General features: G+C 43.8%; 1 protein-coding gene across 22 annotated transcripts in view; it reads left to right on the forward strand.

The window, feature by feature from the left end:
* The window catches only part of kif1ab (kinesin family member 1Ab), a 62,092-nt gene that overhangs the window by 10,620 nt on the left and 39,032 nt on the right, over positions 1 to 12,440 (forward strand). For all 22 annotated transcript variants that reach the window (XM_064338884.1, XM_064338888.1, XM_064338886.1 and 19 more), the window contains exons 3-8: positions 8,966 to 9,039; positions 9,737 to 9,916; positions 10,595 to 10,663; positions 10,787 to 10,965; positions 12,013 to 12,124; positions 12,344 to 12,421. In XM_064338884.1, the coding sequence (XP_064194954.1) occupies positions 8,966 to 9,039; positions 9,737 to 9,916; positions 10,595 to 10,663; positions 10,787 to 10,965; positions 12,013 to 12,124; positions 12,344 to 12,421 (692 nt within the window). The remainder of the gene's footprint in view (positions 1 to 8,965; positions 9,040 to 9,736; positions 9,917 to 10,594; positions 10,664 to 10,786; positions 10,966 to 12,012; positions 12,125 to 12,343; positions 12,422 to 12,440) is intronic.

Consider the following 12,440-nt stretch of genomic DNA (forward strand, 5'->3'; position numbering starts at 1 on the left):
CCATCTGGAAGCGGAAACATCCACTTTACTGTACAGAATATGGGACTACTTGCCCTACTGGCATGCTGGCTTGTAATGCATCTGATTCAAAAATGCATTTTCACAAAGAGTAACTAATGTGATTATGGTAATTGTCACCTCATTGCAAATATTTCCACTGCTGGTCCACAAGACCATTAACGAATTACAGCTCACCCTTGAAGTCACACAGTTTAGCCAAATGAGTGATCTGTCATGATCCTTCACATTGATCCCTAATGATGGTAATAGTGATCCCCAATGAAGGTGGATTCATGAGGATTCATCATGCTATTGAGCCTGCTGATGCACTCAGAACTCTCGTGCCTCCATAATATTGACTCCCTCACGTCATTATTGCATGTCTGACTGACTTCAATGATGCCCACTGTCAGTCTTCGGTAGATTTGGGTGGGGATCATGGCCAGCCCCCTAGTGGTAGTACAAAAGTGGGAGTTTTAGGGTATGGGGATGGGAGGGGAACCAAGATGCAGCAGTGGGTCTTCAGGCCAATGATTGTACTGTCTTGACCATTGTGGGAAGTTTGTTTCCCCACTGGAGGCCAGTACAGTTCATGACTGGAACAAGAGTCCACCCAAGTAGTGGATAGCCAGTTGTTTTGAGGAACCATGAGATCTGGCAGTCAGTTACTTTTTCCTGGGAAAATTAAGCTGCTGCATATGGTGTTGGTGGGCCATTAGGGGATGGTCTTTCCTCTGAACCAAACAAAAAATGCAATTTCCCAGTGGTTGATTTGAATTTCCCCAATTTACTCTGGAATACCTGGAGATCTTTACAGTTCATATTAAAATTAAGTGAGATGAGGAAAGGTGTGCCATAATGCAATTATGGAAAGACTGCAGACAGTTCTGTGTCCACTATCCCTGGAAACCATAAAAAGCCATGTAGATATTTGTTGGATTCAAGACACTTAAAAGTACTGCCTGAAACACCAAGTATGGCAAAGATTGTGTACAGGAGCTGGTGGTCTTCTTCTGTGTCTACAGTTGCAGGAATGTCCAGTCACATTAGAACAGAAGAGAGGGAAGATGCTCTGTCTGACTGAAGCACTTCAATGGTTGAGAGAAGGGCAGTACCAGTGGATGGACTGGTCATGGTTGGATTTCATACTGTATGTGTCTGCATCTTACAACAAGTTCTACTTCCATCAAGAAATTGCCTCTAAAAGTGGTGCAACCAGTTATTAAGTTTAAGGGGTCAATTACTTTTTCCCGTAGGTGATATGGGTGTTAAATAACATTTTCCAACATGTTTCCTTTGGTCTAAAATTACATTTTGTCTAAAGATCTGAAACCAATCAGTGTGACAGATGTGCAATAATAGAGGAAATCACTTAACACCAAGTTCAAAGTAAAAATAAAATTTAGGTTACTGAAAATGGAAATACAATGCATGAATAAGTGAGAAACGATGGCATAAATGCGCAAGCCCTTTTGTTTTCTTCAGCTTGGCAGTCGGACTGGTCACTGCACAGTGGTTCAAGAGTGGGGTGGGCAACTCAGAGACGCAGAGAAGGCATTGACGCACCGACATTACCTATTACTGCCAATTGTAAGAAAGGCTTGCCTGTTCTAAATGCTCTGTGCTCTTCCCAGCTGTTGATGTAATTGTCTTGTCCTTAATCTATTTTTTATGGGGGCAGCAATGATTCATGCTTCAATTTGCCACAAAAGGAACAGAGCAGAGGGCAGTATGATTACAGCAATCAGCAGCTGCCCAAGGAGCTGCTGCCACATTATGCAAAACCAAAACCCTGCTCTGATATCTTATTGGAGCACTAGGCCACCTTCCCAGAATGCATTTCAAGTGGTCTGTCATGAGGTGGAAGGAGTGGGTTGCCCCCACCTAAGTCAAGCATCAAAGCAGAGGTTCAGAATTCACATCAAAACACAGGCGAGATCTCATGCGAATCCAAAGTGTCGGTTCTTCGGACGGTTCTGTTACAACCCTCATCTTTCAAGCAATTAAATTTACATAGTGTCTGGATTGTTTGAAGCTAAGAAATATTTCTACTAACACACTGAAGTAGAATAGCTTTTTCATTCCACTATGCTTTTGCGTCATAGAATGGAAGTTCAAGCACCGTTTGTTTCTGAAATGAAATACAGCCACAGATCACAGTTTGATATTGATTTGCCCTTGCTCTTAAGCTGCAGCTAACCACACACAACCAGAGAAGTCTGCTGTATACCATACCTTTAATCCCTCCCTTTGTACTATAACTGCTTTTCTGGAATAATATGAATAAATAAAAAGATGTAAGAGGCAAGCAGCTTATCACATTTGTAAATGTCAATACTTCCTTTGAAAAGCTACCTCTGTTGTGTCAACTAGACACCTATTTTCACTATTCCCTCTTGGCCCTGAGGACAGATTTAGAAGCAAGCTATTATGCAACTCAGAAGAATAGGCTGCCAACCTGAATGCTGAGTCACTGAATGACATTCTCACAAGGGTTTTTGAAATATATAGCGGCTTCAAAATTGGATTCCTCTTTGTGTTGTATGCATGCATGTTTGGAATTTGCTCCAGCTTCTGCTCTAATTTTGTGAACAATAAATCGTAGTTTAAAAAAAAAAATTATTTGCTGCTAAGTAAATATCCAATTTCCACCATAATTTGGAATTCAGTCGTGAATCCCACTACTGATTCGTGATAGTGTAGATATCTATGGTTCTCCTCTGAAACACGTGGTGTCACCAGCTGCTTCTTTTCACACTGCAGACTACATTTAAGCTTCAATAGAGCTTAGAGACAGAATGAGACCTTTCATATGTGGCTTTAGCATGCAGTCCATGGGTGCCAGCTGGGCTGCTAGATAGTGATGAAATGTGCACCCCTAACTGACTGAACCCAATAACTTGGCAATATAATCGCTATTGTGCCACAGTCAGCAATGCTCTGGTCTGGATTCGATTTGATACCGTGGGGCTCATTCATACACTGTAGTGATGCGTCTTAACTGAGTGATACATCATAGTTAAAGGTGGCACTATTACTACAGTTCGAAACATCTATTGTACATGGTCACATATATCCCTTCATGAATTTTCTGAAGATGTAAATTAGAATGCAGCGGTAGGGAGATTGAACTTGAAAAATGAATAATATGAGTTCAGTATTTAATGAATCTGTGTGACTTCCATTTGGATGTGGTGGTAATGGACCTAAAACTTTAAACCATGCTGCCCCACATTCACTTTTAGAAGCACCAATGGAGGAGAAAATTATCTCCCATTTTAAAACTAGGCCAGAGGCATCCTCACCTTCACCCTCACAGGCTCAGTGGACCACTAAAGTTCAGCTTAGTGTAGCAATGTTTCCTGGAGGAGAATAATGCAGGAGAGAGTGACCCAGATGTTCACTGACCTTCCACGATCACTCTAATACATGGTGAATGGATCACTTGTCACCTTTGTGGTGCCTTAGTCCACACAGCAAGCAGCAATATTCCACTCGTAATGTGTCGCTATTCGAGAACGGATTCTAATGGAACACCTATTCCATCGACAAAAACCCATCTGCTGTGTTTAACATATTTTGTTTGTATGGTAACACTTGTGTCATATGATGCAAGTGTTACCACACAAACACAAACAGATAATAGGAGCTATGCCATAGCTCCTATTATAAAAAATCATGGCAGCTAATTACAGCTTATGACAGATGTCATAACGCTGTCGTATAACACTCACTGATCATTTTCAATCTGTTCTTTTGAATCTGTTTTGTAACTACTGCATATATTTGAACAGTGTTATGACGTTTGTCATAAGCTGTAATGTGCGCAGGTTATGACAGGTGTTAAATACATTATTTTGGCTTTGTGGCATGCAGCTCAAGTAAAGTGTTAGGGTTTATATAAGCTCCTGTCTGTCACTTACACCCGTTTAGATTTGGAATGCTGTGATGTGAGGAAAAGCAGTGTTCAAAGAAGAATATGAAAAATGGGAAAAATATGAGCTGAAGGGGAAATTTGAGCAATGAAAGGAAGAGAATAAAAGGCCAAATGAGGTATACTGTGAGCACAGACAGGTCGATAATCAGTAGTTTCTAATTGTGTTTATATACAAAATCATCCCCCAAATCTTTGTATGAATTTACCTCTGGACCATCACTCCTGATGGAAGTTTAGTTTAAAAATAGGTATATACAGTACCCTCCAAATATATCCATATCATTGATAAAGCTGAGCAATGAAGGCTGTATATACTAAACAACACAGATATCAAGCTACATTGCATGCTCAAAAAATGAACAAGAAATATGATTTTATACTAATAAAATTGCTCAGAGAAAAATATTTTGTTTAACAAGTCATTTTTGACAGTTATTCACAACCCTATTTTCAGTACTTTATGCACTAGTCATCTTCTACAGTGTTCAATGGGATTGATGAACATATTGTTGTGAAATGTCTTCTTCGATTCAAACCAAGCTTTTTGAGCAGATAGGCTAACAAGGAGAGATGGAGCATGGAGGGGAATGCACCAGCAATTCATTAGATAGGGTGGGTCTTGAAAAACATGGAGTACTACCGCACACAAGCAGCACCATACAGTCCTGAGGGCTTCCAGGCTGTAAAAGCTGCCTCCCTCCATTTTAGAGCTTCCTGGTTAATTGACAGCCTTTCTCCCGTAGACCTGTCTTATTCCCAGAAAGTGCCGGAAGGTGCAGATCCAATCTACTGGCTGCCACTAATCAGCCTGTGTGCAAAGCCTATCCAGAAACACTGTTTTCAGATTCACTGCGTATTTTCTTTTGAATTTTTTTTTTAATTCAGTTTTCTATCTTTTATTTGATATTTTTGAGAACTATTAAAGCTCAGTAGATGCTTGTTTTAGATGTAGAATTTCACCTGCTTAGTTTCAAGACCATAAGTAAAAGTCGGTTTATATTATTAAGTGTAGTGGACATCACACTAAACAAATGTAGGTACTAATCTGAAAGTGCTATTTTTAAAATAATTATTATTAGGAGTCAAGATAGACCCCCCACATTGAGTGGTTTTCACTTCATTTAGACAGGGGGAAAGCGGAGACCGTTGCTGATAGCAATAGGATCACAGCACAGAATGTACCATGGCGGGGGATTGATTCCTGGCCTCATGGGAGGACTCGTATTTGGGTTGAGTCACGCCCTCTCTACGTACTGTGTCGCATGGTTTCCCCTCAAAGCGCTGTATCTTTTGTGAATTAATTCCTTGGTTTGCCTCTTTGCCGTTTATATTTGCGGGCTGAGATGCAGGGACAGTATTTCAGTCTTTAGGGAGACAGCATGACTGCAGTGACTCACAGTGCTCTCCTCTGTGCAGGACGGCTAAACTGCTTCCTGCGCAGTGGGGATGTTGTATGAGAGTAAACGATTCAGGGGATTCATTCATCGCTACTACAAATCCATATGGATATCCACACCTGTCCTTAAATTTAACTTAAAAATAAATGCATGGAAGTTTTTTCTTCACAATGAGAAAAGAGATGGGAGGCTTACATAGCCAGCTTTTTTCATCACCAGGCCCACGGTTGAGTGCTGGTGAAGTGTTGTAAGCTCCCTCAGTTTTTTCTTCACAAGCACAGTTTGGTGACTTCATTTGGGTGATTGTTGAACTTGCCAAACTGCATTGGTAAAGATAAAAACTGAAACTTATTTAGTTTACTTAATTGTGATTCTAAGTAAAGCCCACACTTTTATTGAATCCAAGGCTTTGATTGGCTCTTCTATTGCCCAATAAAATGTATTTCAATTTTAGTCATAGAATTGACTAAGTGAAGAGATTTGTCTACTGAAGTACGAAGAGCATGTTGAAGTGCAGTGGGTGTTCATGTCACTGGTCATTCCCGATAGCTGCCAGTGTCGTCCCTGGTGACTGTTAAAAAGCCCTCGCTTATCTGTGCCTTTTAGACTCCAGTGGCAGCAGGCAGCCGCAGTGCCACTGTACAGGAAGTGCTCATCATTTAATAGAAGTCTCTGGGGAAATGTCTGACGCAGGAATCTGATTTCAGCGGGTCTGTCCATCTTCCCCCCCAACCGGCTGTATCTTGCTGTGCTCGTGTGAATTTCACAGCAGCATACTGATGTTTGAAAAGACACTAATATCTGCTCTCGTGTTTCTTATGCTAAATTGAACAGGCCCAGCCATGTGAGGCTGGTTTGGGATTGTGTGAGTGCATTTATATGTGTTGTAGAGAAAGAAATGTGAGAAAATGGAAATGTATAAATGTGCATAAGTTGGTGTGTCTGTGGCTGTAAGCCAGTCTTTAGTTAAAGTGATAGAGAGAATGAGAGTGCATATGTGTGTTTGTGTGGGTGTCCATGTATGTGTATCTTTAGAGATAGGGAGGTGGAGAGAATGAGAGTGTCTTTGTGTGTCTTAGAGAAAGAGAGATGCAGAGGGGGAGAGAGATGTACAGCACGTGCATGTGTATTTGTGACTTGGCTGTATCGGTGGAAGGTGAGCACTGATCCTCTTATGAAATGCACATGCACCAGTATACGCTGGGTCCTGCTTAAGCGCTTCTACCCTTGTGGATTGCTGCTCTTGCTCCAATAAGTCATGCAGTAGCTTGCTTATGGCAGTTCCCGGTTAAGAGAGATACACTAGAGAGATAACACCACATTGCAGCCCTCCAGCTTGTTTAACCTTGGTTTTCTCAGAAAGGTCAGTTTAGAGCTCATTTCTCATTTGCTGAGAGAACCTGGTGACAGGAAGGATGGGGGGCGGGGCATGACCTATCAGGTTGTATGACCTATCACATTTGATAAGATGGCTAGACTAAATTTAGCATTTGACCAAAACAACCATCTTGTTCGAAGGTTCTGTTCTTACTTTTTATTTAATTATAGTGAGCAGTGAGCCATAACCAAAGTTCATTGTCCAGGCTGGCAGTGAAAAAAACAAGGATGCAAACCTTTTATTACCTGAAAGCACAGTATTTCTTCCAAGCTATAAATACACAAGTGACTCATCCTGTAGTCTTAAACGCAGATGGTTTTTGTGACTGAAAAGGGAAGTTCAATTTGTGAAATTCCATGCAGTCTGACTGGGTCTCGCAAGTTCCAGAAGGTGCAATGTCAGAGGAGTTAAGTTGGCTCAAATCACTGCTTCCAGTCTCCACCTGCACAAGACCATGATTCATCACATGAAGTAACTGACCATTTTGTTTATTAGCAAAGCACATAGCGGAGCCTGGGTGGATTACTCTCACATCAGACCTTCAACTGGGTCAGGTTCCTAGTTCTGTGAGGTCCTGAGCCTGACAAGGGAGGCTGCCCATGCACCCTTGATTGCCGAAGCGTCACCGGGTGGACCTCTCACTGCCTGATTTAAATTCAAGGCACGTCTCCAGCAAAGTAGGGGGCGCTAACCTGTGCACTCACAAGGACAGCGCCGAGGGGGTTTATTCAAAGACGATGCATCTGAATTGCAAATGGCCGCATGCGAGGGGACCGAACGACGCAGGCGATGCATGTCACGCCAGAGGCTGCTCTCGAGGCCATCGACACAATGGATTTCGAGTCACGGCAGGACCTCGTTAAAGGCGTATCACTCGTAAAACTCTTATGGATTATGCATCAGATGGCGATTTCGAAATAACGGTCACGTTCGTGCTCGGTGCGGCAGTCAAGAGTCGCAGGAGATGGAGTTTCACCGCATCAGTTCTTCGGCGAGCGCACTTGCTGCCAGTTAAGGCGAGGCTCTCGACTTCATTTAACTTCCTCTTCGCGGGCTTTGTTCCTCGAGGGCCGCCGCGTGGGGCGATGTCACATTTTGTCACGTTTCTCAAAATGAGCCTCAGCGGCCAATTAGCTGAGGCCTCTCGGGCCAGACGAGGAGCCGTCCAGACGGCGGGATGCCCTTTAACGTGGAGGAGGACAGGCCCCATCGAGGAAGAAGAGGAAGAGGTCTAGCATCCGCAGACCTTTTCAATGACATTCAATTATTCACTCGTGGCTCTCTGCGCTGAGTGCCAACGCAGAGTCGCTTTGAGGCGCCGCTTCTCATTGGCCGCTTCTTCACGTGTAGCCGCGTCTCCGAGGAGAAGGTGTCCGCGGAGACCTCTGTCACAGTGTTGCAAAATTTAACTCCTCTCCTGGCTCTAAAATGCAAATGTGAATGGATTGAGCCTCTCTGGAAAGAGAGCGGTTGACCCTACTCGAAAATGAAACAATAGCGGCAAGCAGACGCCCTGGAGACCCCCCCCACCCCGTCTTCCCTCCCACCCCTCTCCACTCCCCCCTCTCCCCGGAGCTGCCGCCGTTTCTCAAAAAGCAATCGCTTCCTTCGTTAATGCCGTCATCGATTTTTCCGCCGCTGGCTGGCGGCGTGATCGGGGTGCTGCTCAGTGAGCAGGGTGAGTCACTGCGCTGCTCTCCCTGATGAGCAACAGGCTTCAAAAACAAGATGAGCTAAACGCCCGACGCGCGGCTCCTCTGCAGCCTGCTCCGAGCGCGTCTGGAGCACTGCGGTCTCTGACTCAGTCGGGGGGGGGGGGGGGGAATACAGGGCGCAAAGCATGAGAAATGCAGCAACAGGGCATCTGCGTAATTGAATAAGAAAGACGTCGCTGTTGGGAATCATAAGGCATAGAGCCTGCTTATAACAGTGGTCATTTTCAGTGTCGTATGACAACCCAAGAAACACCTGCAAATCGAAAATTTCGAAGGGTTTGGTTGTAAAATTTTATTTCATTTGCACGAATGCCAGACAGAAGCTCTCATGTGTCTGAACCGATTTGTTGCCCCCGTTGGACGAATCTGTGGGCCAGACGAGCAGAAGATGAGGCCAGTCTGTGGTCTGGGAGTGTTTGGCAGGGATGAGTGCTGTGGGATCGATCCCGCTCCGCTCGGTTCTCTGTACTGCATGATGTGCGGTGCTGAATGCGAGTGCCTAACCTCTGCCCCTCCCCTCTCTGCTCCCCTCTTTCAGCGATCATCAACCCCAAGCAGCCCAAAGAGAACAAGAGCTTCAACTTTGATTTCTCCTATTGGTCACACACCTCAGTGAGTCACTCAGGCCACGCCCTCTTGGCCTTGCATGTTCTATGATGTTGTGGATCCACTGTGTTGGGCCGGGTTCCATCCCATAGTAGAATAAGATTTGAAGAAATATGCATGTGCATGTCCCCACTAAACCAATATAGTGTCGTTGCAGAGAATGTTTTGCTCTGCTTACTGTTATAATAATGTTTTCATTATTATATAATTTCATCTCACCTTGATTTATATCCTTAATCTAATCCGTTTGGAGTTTATGGGACTATTTGGTGTCAGTTTACTAAAGTGAAATTAGGGTTTCCAGATTTATAACTTGTCAAAACCAGACACAATCTAAGTGCACAAATGTGTTTACAAACACTGTCAGAACCGACTGTGGACAGTAAGTGTGACAGTGGACACAGAAGAAATTCATTACAAACTAGCAGTCAAATTTCAATCAGTTTTTCAGACCTGACATTTATATTGGCCGATCAGGACCACAAACTGGACCTGTACAAATCATTTGAAAGCTGGATATTCCAGTCAAAAACCAGGCAATGGTGGAAATGTTAGTGGTCATGTGCTCATATTGTGGCACAGCAGTGGACATGTGGTCGTGGTCAGAAAGTGATCATGTTCGGTGTCTAACGCCACATGCTCTCTCTCTCTCTCTCTCTCTCTCTCTCTCTCTCTCTCTCTCCCTCCCTCTCTTTCTCTCCAGCCTGAGGACATTAACTATGCATCCCAGGAGCAGGTGTACAGAGACATTGGAGAGGAGATGCTGCTTCACGCCTTTGAGGGCTACAACGTCTGCATCTTTGCGTATGGCCAGACGGGGGCTGGGAAGTCCTACACCATGATGGGCAGGCAGGAGAAAGACCAGCAGGGCATCATCCCCCTGGTAAAGCACAGCCTGTGTCTAAGGGAGTTAGCTCACACAATGGCATAGCAAACAGCATCTGTAAGAGCGAAAGATTAAAGAGAACAGGCCATTCAGCCCATCAAATCCTACAATCAAAGCCTACCCGCAGTCTGAAGCATTCTGCACTGCGACAAACATTACATTACATTACAGGCATTTAGCAGACGCTCTTATCCAGAGCGACTTACACAACTTTTTTTACATAGCATTTTACATTGTATCCATTTATACAGCTGGATATATACTGAAGCAATTTCGGTTAAGTACCTTGCTCAAGGGTACAACGGCAGTGTCCTACCCGGGAATCGAACCTGCGACCTTTCGGTTACAAGTCTAGTTCCTTACCCACTGTGCTACACTCCGTCCTAAACAAACTTGGACTTGAATAGGTGTATCACACAGAGAATATGAATAGCCATAGAACACATAGAATCTGAGTGCATAATAACACAATCCTTTTTATTCTAATCCATTTTTAGTTCATGTGCATGATAAGCAAGTGTGATTTTCACTTCAGTGCTGTAGTTCTACATTTTAAAAGGTGCTCATCGTATTTGGAAGGTGCAGTGAATGTATAGCACCGGGCTGGAAAATGATGTGAAACAATACAGTTTAAAGTAGCTCTCCCTGAAGCAGCCATCTTGTTTTTCCCCTCAGCTCTGTGAAGACCTCTTCACCAAAATCAATGACAGCGGCAATGACAACAGCATGTCCTACTCTGTGGAGGTGAGTGTTCCCTAATCTCTGCCTGTCTGCCTGACAGCCATGGCTGTCAGTGGAAGTGATGTCATGGTGCCTTCCTGTCTGGATGAATGCCTCCTCAAAACGTCTGTCCTCTCTTCTCCCCAGGTAAGCTACATGGAGATCTACTGTGAGCGTGTGCGGGACCTACTGAACCCCAAAAATAAGGGCAACCTGCGGGTCAGGGAGCACCCTCTGATGGGGCCCTACGTGGAAGATCTGTCTAAGCTTGCCGTCACCTCGTACAGCGACATCCAAGACCTAATGGACTCTGGAAACAAAGCCAGGTAACTGGGAGCTGAGCACCTTATCAAAGTCCTCTTCCTCCTCAGGGAAGTTATGTGTTTCCTGTGTTTCTTTTTACAATGTAACTGGAAAGTTCTGTTTAGAGGGTTCTAAAGAAAGGATAGCAGGTTTCATGCTAGCTGGGTTCATATTTCTTACCTGAAAAGTATGGTGAGAGGTTATGAAAGAATGAATGAATTAAAACAATCTATTAACTTCTCATTATTTATTTTTTCTTGCTCTCATACAATTCACATGTAAACATTTTCAAAGACGACAGCACTGATGAAGGCCTGGTTACCTTGCCTATTTAAGCTTACAAGCTGTCTGGGCTGAATAGTATGGTCATACTGTCTGGCATTGGACATTGGAGTTGCACTGTGGACTGATAAGTACCCTTCATGTAAGGATGAAGTCTCAGCCATTTTGTTAGCTTGGGCTCTTTAATTAAAGTAATTCAAATTCAGTTCATTAACTAACAGCCTACTGCAAAAATATATAGCTGTAACCCATGGCAGTGAAGGGTCACTAAGCCAAAAAGAATGAATTAATTAGAAGCGGCTTCATAATAAGAATGTACAGGGTCAGACAGCATGACTAACGCTTTTTTCCTAGAACTTTAGGATAGGGAGGTTAAATGGACTTGCTCTCTCCATATTCAATGTGTTTTACCCCTGGGATTGAAGCTTTTCTCGATACAGACGGGGTAAAAATGATTTAATTACCACTGAGGAAAAAACTGGCCATTTAATTACCATGTAATCCTTCAGTCCAGTAAGGTCTGTCAGCTTTATTTGTTATGCGATTATCATGTCCGTGAGACTACCATGTCATTACATTAATGGTGTGGTAACAAAGGGGGCTAGATGTCAAAGCAACTCAGAAAAAGGCAAAATGTGTTAGAACAAGAAGAAATACATCGAAAATATTTGGACATATGACGTGCGCTGATTTAAAAGCACGTTGTTACGAGTCGCAGATCTTTGTGGGAGCTTGTCTGGTTAGAGCCGTGACCTCTGACCCCGTCCCTGCGCCCCCTCTCCACTCAGGACCGTGGCGGCGACGAACATGAACGAGACCAGCAGTCGTTCCCACGCCGTGTTCAACATCATCTTCACCCAGAAGAGGCAGGACGCGGAGACTGACAACACATCTGAAAAGGTATAGCAGCGGTCACAAACCCCAGTATGCTCATAGCCTTATCCTAGCACAAGTCTAAATGGGACATTTGTAGAACAGCCAGGCCTGCTCTACAGAAAATGCACTAATATCCCAATGCATATAATATTAAGCACCTTGCATGTTTGTACACGTGCGTATGAATGCGCATCATAGTAAAGTAGTCTCACTCTATGATATTCCTGTCATTGTTTCTCTTAGGTCAGCAAAATCAGTCTAGTGGACCTGGCTGGAAGTGAGAGAGCAGATTCCACAGGGGCCAAGGGCACCAGACTGAAGGTGAGCTTGTGTTCGTCTA

The sequence above is a fragment of the Anguilla rostrata genome, chromosome 6, assembly GCF_018555375.3.
Source record: "Anguilla rostrata isolate EN2019 chromosome 6, ASM1855537v3, whole genome shotgun sequence".
NCBI classification, from domain to species: Eukaryota; Metazoa; Chordata; class Actinopteri; order Anguilliformes; family Anguillidae; genus Anguilla; species Anguilla rostrata.